Source organism: Chrysochloris asiatica, unplaced genomic scaffold (assembly GCF_000296735.1).
Source record: "Chrysochloris asiatica unplaced genomic scaffold, ChrAsi1.0 scaffold00004, whole genome shotgun sequence".
NCBI classification, from domain to species: domain Eukaryota; kingdom Metazoa; phylum Chordata; class Mammalia; order Afrosoricida; family Chrysochloridae; genus Chrysochloris; species Chrysochloris asiatica.
In genome coordinates this window covers 25921487-25936939 of record NW_006408522.1, presented here as the reverse complement: position 1 = coordinate 25936939, position 15453 = coordinate 25921487, and the positions used below count along the sequence as shown (strand labels likewise).

The 15453-nt window shown below is 39.8% G+C and overlaps 1 protein-coding gene across 1 annotated transcript in view; it reads right to left on the bottom strand.

The window, feature by feature from the left end:
• Positions 1–15453, bottom strand: part of FBN1 (fibrillin 1) — a 321082-nt gene that overhangs the window by 125646 nt on the left and 179983 nt on the right. Inside the window, exons 7-8 of the mRNA XM_006831678.1 lie at positions 13117–13242; positions 921–1046 (exon numbers count right to left, since the gene is read on the bottom strand). Coding sequence (XP_006831741.1) covers positions 921–1046; positions 13117–13242 — 252 coding nt within the window. The remainder of the gene's footprint in view (positions 1–920; positions 1047–13116; positions 13243–15453) is intronic.

Sequence of the window (15453 nt, the reverse complement as noted above, 5' to 3'; positions counted from 1 at the left end):
CTCCGCGGGAGAAAGATGAGGCTTTCTACTCCCGTAAAGATTTACACCCTCGGAAACCCTGTACAGGGTCGCTATGGGTCGGACCCGACTCGATGGCACTCAACAACAACAACAACAACAAATGGTTATTTATTTGTAAGGTGCTCTCCGGGGTTGTTTTCCATTCCAAGTTTAAAGGATATGTCAAAGAGACAGTCTCTCAGGGTTCTTCTAGTCTCAACCAGGCCAGTAAATCTGCCTGATTCTTCCTTTTTAAAGAATTTGAATTTTGTACCTTTCTTCCTTTCTATCCAGAACTATCCATTGTATCCCTGGTCAGAATGGTTGGTAGGGATAACTGGCACCATTTAGTTTCAACTCAAGACAGAGCAGAACAGCCCCATGGGGTTTCCTTAGGTTGTAAATCTTTATAAAAGCAGGATGCCAGATCTTTCTCCCACTGGGGTCCTAAGGAATTCTTAGCAATCATTCAGTAATGATCAGATCTGTTTTCCACAGGACAGAACCCTTTATGCAATTAATATCATACATGGAAACCTAACATCCACAACAGATGAAAGAGGAGTCATCATACCTGGACTGAGGAGGGGAGAGATGGAGACTTTTCACAGAGCCCTTCCCTTGTCCCTGGCCCCTCCTCAACCCCAGCAAGCCCAGATGAGAATCCACTGGACAGAGACTTAATACTATCAGTTTCTACAGACTAAGGGTATTTGTAGGGTCTCCTGCAGTATCCCTCTTTTATGGGAGGCACAAATTCCAAAACAAGATACCTCTGTTCTTGAAGAACGGGGTACAGCCATTTAAAACATACATTTCCATAAATGTACATTATACCTCATGTGAAAATTGCCCAGAAAACTTATTAGAAAGATAAACACTAAGGGCCATGCATGCTGTGTGTTTGCAATTAAACCTACCAATGCATCTGGTGCCATCAGGAGAGGTGTAAAAACCTGGGGGACATTTGCAAAAGTAACTGCTAACTGTGTTTGTACATTCACCTCCATCACAGATTCCAGGAATTGTGCTGCATTCATCGATATCTGCAATGTAAAGAAGGATTTCAGTGTTTGTAGAACACAGTTAAAAGCTTATCATCATGACAAATCACATCCCTAAAAACAGACCTCTTTATGGATAAAAGCTGCGAGTAGAATGGTCAATTCCAAGTATGAGCATGTCTCTCAACACAGATTTACTGAAGGGGTTACTCAAATTCAAGAGATAATAGCAAAATAAAAGACTACCGCATCATTCTCCCATCGAGTGGCCAGTGGGTTTGAACTGCTGACCTTCCAGTTAACACCCCATCACTTAACCTTTTTACATGGAAACCAGGTTGTGCACAAAGAGGCTTCAAAAGTTCATGGAAAACAAAATTGAAAAGATAATAGACAATTTCCATGAATTTTTGAAGCCCTCTCATATTAAGAGTATCTGCCTCTTTGACTTGAACAGTGAACAAGAAAGACCATAGAAGAATTGTTGCATTTGAGTTACGGTGTTGGAGAGGAAGATTGAAAGTATATATTGTGGGCTGCTAGAAGAACAAAACAATCTGTATTAGAAGACGTACAGCCAGAATGCTCCTTGGAAGCCAGGATGGCTAGACTTAGTCTCTCAGACTTCGGACATATCAAGAGGGACCAGGTCATCATGCTTGTAAAAGTGGAGGGTCAGCAAAAAAGAGGAAGACCCCCAATGAGATGGAATGGCACTGTAGCAGCAGCAATGGGCTCAAGCTGAACGACTGTGAGGTCGGCGCAGGACCTGGCAGTGTTTCGTTCTGTTGTGCATAAGGTCACAGTGAGTCAGAACTGAGGCGATGCTACCTCACAACAATGCCAACAGCTCCTTTGAGGGTAGAAGTGACATAGCACTGCAAGACTTCTATAAACCCAAACTCACTGCCATCACGTCACTTCTGACTCGTAGTGACCTTACACAGGGTTTCTGAGACTATAAATCTTTATGGGAGCAGATAGCCTCAACTTCCTTTAGCAGAACAGAGAGCCTCATATTTCTCCAGCAGAGTGACTGGTGGTTTTGAATTGCTGACCTTGAAGATAGCAGTCCAACACCTAAACCCACAGAGCCACCAGGGCCCCTTCAAAACTCAGTTTTTCACTTCTGTGCAGTTCACTCTTACCCAAGCCAGACTGATGAAGAAATCATTAAATGCTGAATCTTTTATTACTTCACATTTCTACTGTGCATCTAGTTAGGTGGCAATTCTACATAGCATTTTAAAATAAGCATTCTCACTAAAATAGAAATGACACAATACGGCAACCAAAGCAAAAAAGAATAGAAAAAGTATATTTTAATATTTCAGATGAAGATTTTCATCATAACTCTATAAATGGAATAAAAAGAAGAACCAAGATGTTCATATTACTAGAATTGCAGTACTTGAATTATTATCCCCAAAATGTCAATTATTTGTACAATTACAAAAAAAAAAAAACACTTAAAAACAGAAAATAAATCACTTATGAAACCAAATTCTTAAATTCTTTTGTTAAAACTGCTTGAAAAGAATGCTTGCTTAAGATGACCAATTCATACTTGTAAGTGCAGTACTGGGTTATTTATGTTTTGACTATGCAATCTTTTATGTTTTTGTCAAAAGTTTCTAGTCAAGGAGAAAAGAGAAACTGCAGCACTCTTGGCTCCAAGACTCAAGTCAATTAAATTAATGGTCATGCAGAAGAATCACAGGGCCACCAAGTCATGCCATCTTTTTCTTTGATCACTTAAATTGTGTTAGACGTTAGGATGTACCATGCAGACTCCCCTTCAAGGAAGGACTTATTGCTTGAGATTCTGGGACTGTTGGCAGCAGACATTATCTGGTTCTTAAGTCTTTTCAGGAACTGCCTCAGCTGGAGAGAGCCATCAGCTTTCCCTGAAAGCTGCCATCCTGTGGCTGATTGAGGAGTTATGACCAATTCGAACCAATGGGGAACAACTCTGAAGAGACATTTCAATTCCTTCACTTCCTGTTGGGTCATCTGAGACTGTCTTTGGGCTATATCACAGCTTCCTTCTGTCTCCATATTATTGCTCAATAGGTGATGACCCCAGACACCCCCTAATAAACACCGTGAATGTGATTAGATTAGCCCTTTGGCCCACAAGCCAGAATTCAAGTCTTTAGGACAAACCTGAATTGTCTGAGTGCCAGAAATCTGTCAATAAACGTGGCACTAAGAAGAGATGAGGGGAAACTGGGAATGTTTTGCTTAGACTAAAGTTTAACTCAGGGTACTGGGTGTCTGCATGGCTTCAAGACCAGTAGGGCTTTCTACAGTGACCTAGGGAGAGATGAGGCTTGGCCTAAGCCCCCTGGGAGTTTTACAATAACCGGGCTGGCCTTGTTGGAACTATGAAAGGTTCAAGGTCTGAATATCAGAACATTTCTGCTTCAATCTAACTGCTTCTCTTAACTTATACAACAAAACATTTTATAAGTGGATCAGATTCAAGCATCTTCCAACTCAAGTTCACCCTGTTAGTCAAAAAGGCAGCAGTGACATTGTTCACATGCAGTTAAACCACTTTAAAAGCAAAAACACAACTCTTCTATTCTAGGCTAGAGACTAAACCAAACAAGATTTCACTGCACATATGAGAGTCAATGCTAAACATAAACAGCATTGTCATTGTTAAGTTTTATAGAGGAAAGGAGTATATTCTATACTGATTGGTTAAGGAACCCTAGTAACACAAAGAGTTAAGTGCTCGACTGCTCTGAAAGGTCAGTAGCGTGAAGACACCAAGAGCTCCACAGGAGAAAAGACCTGGTGATTTGGTCCCAGGAAGATTATAGTTTAGGAAGCCCTGGAGGACAGTCCTCTGTCCTATGGGGTCACTATGAGTCAAAATTGAATTGATGGTACCTAACAACAGCAGGGTCAAATAGCCTTATTTAAAGATACAGGAAGATACAGATGTAACACAGAGGTATTAAGAAGAATGTACCTTTCTCATAGTGTCCCTAAAAGTCAATGCTTAAACCAAAGGTCATGGAAGGAGATACTGTTAAAATCCTTTCTCATGCTGCTAACACAAATGACTGCCAACATCAATATCCAAAGAAGTTTTTATATGACAGTATCTATCAGAAGGCGTTATCTTGAAAATACAATCAACTCTGGCAGGATGGGGAAACATTCTTTCACATGCTGGTCAGGCTACTAACAGCCCTTTGTTGTTGTTGTTAAGTGCCATCGAGTCGGTTCCGACCCATAGTGACCCTGAACAGGGTTTCCGAGGGTGTAAATCCTTAGGGGAGTAGAAAGCCTCATCTTTCTCCCACGGAGCAGCTGGTAGTTTTGAACCACTGACCTTAAGGTTCGCAGCCCGATTCGTAACCACTACGCTACTAACAGCCCTTTAATGAGCTGATAATAGCAACAACAACAATAAATGTGTTAAGGAGCACAATTTGAGTTATAGCATAAGCAATCTGTAGGATAAGCACTGGGCTGTGAAGCACAAGGCTGGCAGTTCAAGCCCACCATCCGCTCTGCGGGAGAAAGATGAGGCTTCCTGTTCCTGCAAAAGATTCACAGCCTTAGAAACTCTATACAGAGTTGTGACAAGTTGGAACCGACTCCACTGCAATCAACAACAACAGCAATAGCATATGTTGAATACCAGGCATTGTCTAAAGGCTTTATGTGTGTTACCTCGTCTAATCCTCACAGTATAGGCATGATCATGGGATCAAACTTACAGCTCTTACATTGCATTTTACTTTCAGAAAATAGGCATGAGTAAAACTTGAATGAAAAACAAAGATATTTATCAATTATTTACAACAACAAAACAGACTAAACACTGAGTCCATATTGACTCATGGGGAACCTATGTGTTCCACAGAAGAAGGCTCCACAGAGTTTTCTTGGCTGTAATCTTTATAGAAGTAGGTCATTGGTCCTTTTTTTCCTGTGGTATCACTGGGTGGTCCAAACCACCAACCTTTAAATTAGTAGCAGAATGCAAATCATTTGTACTACTCAAACCAAACCAAACCTACTGCCAAAGAGTCAATTCCTATTGACAGCAACCCTGTATAGGGTTCCAGAGACTGTGAATCTTTTCCAGGAGCAGCTGATGGGTTTGCAATACCCAGGAACCCATTTACTGTTGCTAAATGGCATCAAGCCAGCTCCCACTCATAGTGACCTTGTATAGGGTTTCTAAGGCTGTACAGCTTTGAGGAAGCAGAGAACCTCATTTTTTTCCTTTGGAGTGACTGGTGGGCTTAAACTGCTGACTTTGCAGTTCGAAGTCCAGTGCTTATCACACACAGCTAGGAACCATATAAGATGACGTTAAACCCAAATCTCCAATTGGCAAGGGTTGGGGAAAGGAAAAGAGGAAGTGTCTGCCATCAAAACCAAACAGGTCAGGAAATACATCCTGGTACACACCTCCCTATTTTTCATACAGATAACTATAAAACTTGTTGCTGTTGTTAAGTGCCATCAAGTCATTTCCAACTCATAGCGACTCTATATAGTGTTTCTGAGGAGCAACTGGTGAGTTTGAACTACTGACGTTGCAGTTCTAGTACTTATCTTACTGCGCTAAAATTGGACTAGGCCCAATTGTTAAATCTGAAGACACTTATTTAATGATGCTCAATTCCCCTGAATGGCCCTTCCTCATTGGCACATTCTCTTTCCTTCAGCAGTCGAATGCCTTTCTAATTTCCTTTTTTTTTTTTTTTTTGGGGGGGGGGTGCAAAACAAAAAAATTCTGATTCTTGGCAACCTTTATGTGTCAGAGCAGAATTGCACTCCATATGGACTGTGTTGTTGTTTTTTTGCTTACAACACAGTTAACTCAAGTGTGAGCTAACGGCCTACAACCTGCTGGAAAACACAGAACCCAGCCGTGCCAGTGTTTAAACATTCCCATGGATAGTCCTCGGTACCTCACAGGATGTTGTTGTTAAGTGCCGTCGAGTCGATTCTGACCCATAGCAACCCTGTATAGAGGTCTATACACCGACCATGCAGTTCAAACGACTGCAGTCTGACTCATTAGCCCACAGCGCCACACCTATAATAACTAGGTGCCCTCATGGACTGAATTTTTTGGCTCATATACTAGGGAAGTCGAAGAGTTAAGAATGACATTCTTTTTGAAAAAGTCTCTGCATCATACTTTCTATTATAATTGCTAAAGGCTAGACTGGCGATAATTTAAATCCCAAAATATTAGTGGTTAATTAGGAATCCAAGGGACTTTTCCAGAAATAAAACTTAATCCCTTAATTACACTTTTCATTTAATCATTTCCTCCCACTAACCTATGCAAATATGAAACTCGGTTTTCAAAAGGAAAAGGCTCTTGTGTTTTTCTGCACCCTTTACAATCATCAGTGTGGCGCTGTGGGTTAATGCGCCAGGCTGCAAAGCTGTTTGAACTGCAAGGTCAGCGGCTCAAGCTCAGCAGCTGCTCCTCAGAAACCCTACACAGGGTCGCTATGGGTCAGAACTGACTCAACGGCACTTAAACGAACAACAACAGTCATCAGAAACATCAACCTCGGAGTCTGTTACTCAAATCACAGCTAGAAATCTCGATCTTTTTCTTCTCAAATTTACCAAAAAATAATCACTGTTATTCAATCATTTCAGCTTGCTAATTTGTATTTCATATGCACCCAAATTATATGCATTTATCTAAAACTTAGTACATGCTTTTTTTTTTTTTTTTTTTTTTAGGTTTTGAGAAATGGGAAGCTATTTTAGAAAGGAAGGGAGAACGCTGCAAAAGGAAGGTATCATTATAAGCATTTAATTAAACCTCACATCTGAGGTTCCTGCTGTTGTTATTAGGCGCCATCAAGTTTGTTTCAAATCATAGCGACCCTAATAGGGTTTCCAAGGAGCGACTGGTGGCTTTGAACTGTTGACTTTATGGTTAGCAGTCCAGTGCTTACTTTACAGTGCTATATCAAGACTCCCACATCTGAAGTTAACATCTTCTAAATTTGCTAAGATCAATTTGATTTAATTATTTTGCTTCTTTTTGTTTTTTAGAATTTTCTAATAATTAACTTTTTTTTTAAATTGTGAATTGAGTGAAAGTTTATAGGGTAGACCATCAGTTTTACATTCAGCAGATTATATACTTTGTTTCATTACAATGATTACAATCTTTTCCATGTACCACCAGTTAACAGTATTTCTATTTATTTCAGTTCTTTTTGATGATCCTTTGATTAGTTCTTTTTGATGGTCTTTTGATGGTCCTAGGGTCCTTTGTTTTTGGACTGTATGATTAACCACTCCCCCATTTTTGTTACAAAACTTCTACGTTTACAACTGTGACAGTTGCAATTAGTCATGATAACAGTTACTCACTATTGAATCACAAGAATCTTATCCCCATCTCTTTTCACCAGACGCATCTACACAAGATGAAAACTATTCAGTGGGGTCTCTTATCTTCCCCCACACACTCTTAAACTAAAATCTCTCTTGATAACTTGTAAGCCAGTCACTTCGTGCCTTTTTTGCCCCTCATTTTAGATAGCCAATGTCTAAGTTACCTGTCCCTATCTAATCCTGTATACAGAGGGGATAGCATTGATACTTGATATGAAGACTCCTTCCCTCTCTGTTGATATTTTGAGCTACTGTGGGTTAATGTGCCAGACTGCAAAGCCTTTTGAACTGCAAGGTCGGTGGTTCAATCTCACCAGCTACTCCTCAGAAATCCTATACAGGGTCGCTATGGGTTGGAACTGACACGAAGGCACTTAACAACAACAACAAACATCCATGAGTATAGGTCAAGTTCATCAAATTGTAGCAACTTACCCTCGTTTCCTTTATCAAAACTTTTTTTTTTTTAATCCTCCTCTAGTCGAGTTCTGATTATCAAGCCATCAAGGCTAGGTCAAATGGGTACTATTTGTAAGTTTGCGTGTTCTTGTGCATCTCCCCTCACTTCATATCAGCTGGATGCTTCATTCTCAGCTCTAGCCCTCTGTGGCTATGTCCTTGTCCATGGGCTCAGGTGTTCCCAGGTCTCACATCACCAACCAGCCCTTTCTCTTCTCTCTCACATCTCCAGGTCAACGGGAGTCTATGGCATGTGGTTGAACTCAGCCCATTTCTTCATTGCTGAGTTTTCCTCTCTTTCTCTCACCAGTAGACCAATGTGGTAACCAGCAAGCTTACATGTCTGCTCAAGGGTTCCCTTTGAGTTTTAGTCTTAGAGGGGGTTGTGACTTTGTTTTAAGGGAGTAGAGGGTTGCTATGAGTTAGAATCTACTCAATGGCACTTAACAACAACAATATAGAAGTCCTGGTATGGCACTGTAGGGTAAGTACTGGATTGCTAACCACAAGCTAACAAATTCACCAGTTGCTTCTTGGAAACCCTATAAGATTTGCTTTAAGTCGGAACCAACTTAACAACAACAACAGCTTCTAGATGGAGCGTGGTGGTGCCATAATATAAGCACTAGACTGCTAACCACAAGGTCGGTGCTTAGTGCCCACCATCTGTTCTGTGAGGGAAAATGAGGCTTTCTGACCCTGCAAAGATTTACAGCTTTGGAAACCCTAAACAGGGTTGTTATGAATCGGAATGAACTCAACGGCACTTAACAACAACATGGGCCTCTAGAAACCTGACTTCTTCTTCAAATCCGGAGTGGGATACATTTAAAAGTCACTGGAATAAAATACAAAGGCGCCAGAACAGTTCCCACAAGGGCACAGAATCCCACTGTAGCCTGACCATTTTAACAAAGGATACATACAAAGTCTCTTGATTTTTTTAGTGGTTTTTGGGTCTGATTTTCTGGGATTCTCTTTATAGACCATCTGGGGACCATTATTTCTCCAGAGTTCCACCATTCTCATAGTTGTTGTTCTTAGGTGCCACTGACTTGGTTCTGACTTGTGGCGATCTTACACACAACAGAATGAAACACTGCCTTGTCCTGCACCAACCTCATAGTAAGATGCTAGAATTTAAGGAGAGCAGGGGAGTTGAAGGAGGGGAATTGCACTCACCAAGACTTCTCATAGGACTTTCTGATTGCTTTCCTACTAAGACTGATCAACAGTGCCCAAACTAACCTCCAGGTCAGCAGTACTGACAGGACACTGTCTTCCAATGTTAATTTTTCAGAGAAAAATAAAAGACATGGGGAAAAAAGTCATCTGAATTTACTGTAACACCAGATGGCAAAGGAAAAAAAAAAAGTCTAGCCAAAAGTATTCTTTCCTTATCTTGCTACTGACTTCAAAATACAGCTGAAAAAGATATTTGTGGAAAAGAATTATTAGCTTACTATCTCAGACTGAATTTTTGGCTCCAAGTGCTCCACCATAATCAGTTTCCTAGTATTAATATAAGGCTTTGAGTCCTTTGTCTTTCCATCTGAGCACTGCCTCCGAGTCTTCTGTACTTTTACATTCCTAGACAGTGCCCCTTCCTGACTGACAGTTACTGATATTTGTTGTTGTTATGTGCCATAGAGTTAGTACTGACTCCTAACAATCCTGTATAGTATTTCCAAGGAGCAGCTGGTGAGTTTGAACTGCCAGCCTCTCAGTTCAAGCCGACCTTGTGGTCCAGTGCATTACCCTGTAGCGCCACACCAAGCAAAAAGTCCATGCTGAAAGCTATCATAATTCCAAAAAACAAAACACAGACAGACAAATCATATGCACCATATTGACCTAAGTCTTGAAGATGAATGTAGCTCTTGATGCTAATTTAGGAAACTTAGCAATGTAAGGCTCAAAACCCATTCTTGATATGGATTTTGCATGTGATATACTTAATAGCTTATTAAGTTGATGTCATACAAAAATATATGGACATAACTGAAAATCTATAAATACATTTAAAAAATTTTTTCTGAATAGTAGGAAATACAGTTGTTAACAAAGTAGAGGCAGTGACTGATATCTAGAAAAAAAGACAATGTAATACCGTAGAAACAACACTAGTGTTGTTGTGACTTAACAACACCGTGAGTCAGAAGATGTACATTTCAGCACTATCTGAATGACGTCAGACATGGCACTTAACATGCTCAAAACAGTTCTTTCATTGATGATATGAAAGGGTAAACCTAGGAGGCATACTTGTTCTCTCTCATTATAGCATTCTCTGCCTCTAACTTGAATCAGTAATACAACTTCTAAAATACATTGGCCTATAGCGTTAACTTAATTGTTCTTTGAAACATATGTTATTGTTAAGTGCTGTCGAATTGGTTCTGACTCATAGCGAATCGGTATAGGGATTCCAAGGAGCAGCTGCTGGGTTTGAACAGCTGGCCCTGTGGAAAAATATGAAGGGGCTTCAAAAAGTTTGTGGAAAACTTCCATTTTCCTGTAATTCCATTTTTTCACAAACTTTTTGATGCCTCCTTCCCATTGAAAAATGTTTTTGAGGGACTTATTTCATAAAAATGAACTAAAGTATTTTTCACAGCTAACTCAAATAACTGTTTATAATATGTTCAAGAACACAATGCCAATTATAAATACAATAATGATTAATAACCTAAAAATGACTCCAACCCATAAAGGTAAGTCTATCAAATGTAGGGCAAGTAGATATTACACTTCTTATATGTAATGTATTTATTACGCCTCAAATTTAAATCTATTTTGCACTTATGAGGGTAAGTAAAAAATATGGCTCTGAAATCACCAAAGTCATTATTAAACAAAACATCCAAATGTGAAGTTACTATTTCTATATGCTCCATATAGACCTATACACTTTTGAGGGGCAGTGTCTCCATCTCTCTAACCCTTCCATGATGTAGAATAAGTGCTTGATGGTAAAGCTGGTTTGAATAGCAAGGTCGGTGATTTGAACTCACCAACTGCTCCTCATAAACCCTCCACAGGGTCACTATGAGTCAGAACCAATTTGATGGCACTTAGCAGCTATCATTCATCAAAGAATCCTGTGCTCTTTGATTTGATTTGTTGTTGTTGTTAAGTACCGTGGAGTCGGTTCCGACTCATAGTGACCTTGCACTGGGTTTCCGAGGCTGTAAATCTTTATGGGAACAGGAAGCCTCATCTTTCTCCCGCGGAACGGCGGATAGTTTCGAACTGCTGACCATGAGGTTAGCAGCCCGATTCATAACCACTACGCTACCAGAGCTCCTTTTGGTTTGATTTATACAATGTCAAAATGTCCATTTTGACATCCTCAGTTAAATCAAATCATGTTCCTTTTAAATGTTCTTTAAGTTTGGGAAACAGAAAGATGTCTGAAGAACAAGATCAGGTCTGTAGGATGGATGTGGTAAGGTTTCCCAACAAAATTCTCTTAGGACAGCTCTTTGTTGTTGTTAAGTGCTGTCGAGTTGGTTCTAACTCATAGTGACTCCGTACAGGGTTTCTGAGGAGCAGCTGGTAAGCTTCAACTGCCAACCTTGCAGTTCAAATTGACCTTGCAGTCCAGTACATTAACCCGCAGCACCACACCAGGACTCCAGGACAGCCCTTACTACCCTCAAAACTGAGCATGTGCATTGTTGTGATGAAAAACATTCCTCAGCACAACTTTTCTGGCCTTTTTTTCACCAATGCAGTTTTCAATTTTCTGAAAACTTCTTCCTAATAATTCTTCATGATAGTTCTTCATCCTCAAGAAAGTCTACCAACAGTAATCCTTGGGAATCCTCAAAAACAGCTGCCATAGTCTTCTGAACTGACCTCCCTGCCCTGAATTTAACAGGCTCTCAGAAGCCAGTTTTGATTGAACCTTTTTTTTTAAAGAAGGCACCCTAACGATGCGAAGACAAGCTTATTACTGAGAAAACTTGTCTGCAGCCATTCACTAAGCACAGAGACATGTTTAAACAAGTTTTGTTTGGAATAACCCCGTTCATGTATGAACTGGAACCCTAGTTACTCTCATAGTAAGCCTAGGCAAATGACTTTAAAGGAATGATTCTTCATCAGTAGAGTCTAAAAATAAAACATAGTCACTATTCTCAACAAAAAATGCATTCACTAAAATGAAACCTCAGCCCACACCCAGTGGATATAGTGTCTGAAGGATGATAGATTCCTCTTTTGAGCTTGATCAGAGAAGTAGGCCTATGAAAGTTGCTACGTTACTCTCAAACACAACCATACACAAAGGAGCTCTGTTACTATAGTGGTTACAAGGCAGACTGCTAATCTCACAGTCAGCAGTTCAAAACTACCAGCAGTTCTGTGGGAGAAGATGAGGCTTTCTGATCCCGTAAAGATTTACAGCCTCGGAAACCCTATACAGGGTCGCTGTGAGTAAGAACTGACTCCACGGCAGACTATCACCACCACACACAAGGTACATGAACTCATCAAAGAAGAGTGAGCTCAATGCTGCCTACTTATCTCTTGGATATTCCCCTTCAGGAAGAAATTATTTATTGGACTTGAAAGCCAGGACTTTTTGGGGTTTTTTGGGGGGCAAACAGCAATAGTGGTGCATATGAATCCATTTTCTCGACACACATTGTGAGAAGCTCAATCTACAAACTAAATACAAATATATAAATGTATCTCAAGTTATCTTCTGATTTGATTTATATGAAAAGGTTTCCATTTGATAGAAATATATTATTCCCAGAAAAGAAATTCCAAAACTTGCATTAAGAGCATAAATGTCAGAGACAATAGATCTCTCCAAACAAAAAGCAAACATACATTTCAGCAAGAAAAAGGAGCAGAGGATATATCATTCTGAGTGATATCTAGCGATCAAATTGAAATTCATGTCTCTAAAACTATGCAGAAACATGTGTCTTGAACATTTCAAATCAAATATTGGTTCAAAAATATTTCATGTTTTAATATTTAATTTGATTCAGATGTATCTCTTATTTTGGGTCTAAAAATGTGGAAAAAACTGCAGGTTTTTTCTGGTTCAATAGCACAAAGACATATTATTTCTGGTTACGAGTATTATATTTAAACATTCATAGATATAACAAAGACAGAAGGATTTAGAAACAATTTGCAAACAAGGCTTGCCACTGATGTTGAATTTTGCCTGCATCCTGCCCCCCACCCACCCACACACTTAACTGCAAAGTATGAGAGTTCTTACCTTCACATTTTTGTGACACTTCATTAAATTTGTGTCCAGCAGGGCATTTGCACTCAAAGGACCCAACAGTATTAATGCAATTTCCTCCTTGACAGAGTCCAGGGATGGCCTGGCATTCATCCACATCTGTCAAGTTTCCAGAAAGAAAGAGAGAAACAGAGAAAGAGAGATTCATATAAAATTCATATAAAATTCATTGCAAAAGAAGATGCAACAGTTTGACCATGATATATAGGATTCATATCAGTGGGTTGCTTGTCTACCATAATATTTGGAATGTAATAAGAGAAACTATTTCTCACAATCACACCAGATAATTTATATATTTACATATTTTATACAGGTATTCATATAATCAAGTGATTTGATTAACATGGCTAAGTCAATACATTTTATAAGAAGTCACACTATTTTTGATTTCCCCACCTTCCATTTTCCTCATGTAAAGAAGAGAATATGTTCTGGGTTTTTATGATGTATGCTTCAAAGTTACAAGGATAGAGTGGTAAAAAGATGCTTATTTTCTGCCTCATTTTGATCTCCAGAATGACATAGTGATGCAACAGAGTTATTTAAGAAATCTTTAGAATCAAAATGCTACACCTATCTATAATAAAACTGTCTTAAAGAGTTGTATGGAAAAAAAAAAAAAGTTGTATGGAACGGTTCAGTAAAAACAGAATTTACCTAAAGAAGATCACTCAGGCTATTTGATAGAGTCAATGTTTTTGAACAAACAAAATGGAAAATGTCCATCTTGCATTCTGTAGACTGCTTTTGAGCAGTAAAATTTGAGCAAGACAAAGAATTGGGCCAAGCAAAAAGCAATACCCCTAGACTAACGTGTAATCTCTTCTGCATACTTAGCTGACTGGCAGAACAGTGGCCAGAGGGAAATCAGATCTTATCCCTCCCAGCTCAAAGCCCAAGTCCATGTTAGTTCTAGAAGGTTCTACATGGTCTAATCGACTCCCTAGCCTCACCTCCTGACATCTCCACTCTCTCACTCTGCTCCAACCCACTGATCCCTTGCTATGCTTTAAATATGTCAAGAATGCACTTGTTTTAAGGCTTTTATAGTAGTTGGCCACTCTGCCTGGAATATTCTTCCTCCATTGATGTGGTGCTGTACGATAAACACTGGACTGCTAACGCGAGGTCAGCAGTTCAAACTCCAAGCCACACCTCTATATAGAAAACCTTATACGGGGTCACTATGTGCTGGAACCTACTCAGTAGCACTTAATAATGACATACAGCTACAAGGATGGTTCATTCTGCTTCATCCTTCAGGTCTCTTCTCCAAGTACATTTGAGAAGTAGGCCATTCCTTACCGAGCCTCCAGGTACTCACCACCCTTCTTACCCTCTTATTTTGCATAGGATTAATCACCAAGGAGTCCTGGTGTGGCTCTATGGGTTAATGCACTGTACTGCAACGTCAGTTTGAACCACAAGGTCGGAGGTTCAAGCTTATCAGCTGCTCCTCAGAAGTCCTATACAGAGTCGCTGAGTTGGCACTTAACAACTTCATGGCACTTAACAACAACAATCACCAAGATGGTGCTGTATGATAAACACTAGACTAATAACAAGGTGGGTGGTTCAAACCCATCGGCAGTTCTGTAGGAAAAAGATGAGCTTGTCTGTGCCCATAAAGAATTACAGTCTCAGAAATCCTATATAGGTTTGCTATGAGTTGGAATCAACTTAATAACAGTGAGTTTTAATTGCCAGCTAAGGAGACTGGTTGGTGCAAAGATTAAGGGCTAAACTGGTAAACGAAAGTTTGGCAGTTTGAACCCAGCCAGAGGATCCATGGGAAAAAGTCCTGGTGATCTGTTCCCATAAAGATGGCTGCCTAGAAAATCCTGTAGGGCAGGTCTACTCTGCCACATGGAGTCACTCTGAGGCAAAATCAACTCAATAGCACCTAACAACTATTATAATCTTCCACGGACTTATTCTATATTTGTCTGTTTGTTGTTTGTTTTGTTTTATGTATCAATTGTCTTCAACATAAGCTTCAAGAGAGCAGGAACTCTGTTCATTTTGTTGAATGCGGTGTCACAGACATGTAAGGACAGCCTGTGGTTCAAGATACAATCTTGAGTATTAGCCCTCCAGAACAAAATTAAATCACTCCAGGCTCAGTATATTCTACTGGAAAGATTGTAAAAGTACATGGATAATCGCTGCATTTCTTCATCGAAAGCACACCAAAGTCTGATGTACTTAGTAAAGACAGCCTACTCACCCACCCTAGGAAGACAGACTAACTTTCTCTACTTAGGGTATTCTTTTAGAGATCAGGAGTCTAGTGAACTAGTTTAATTC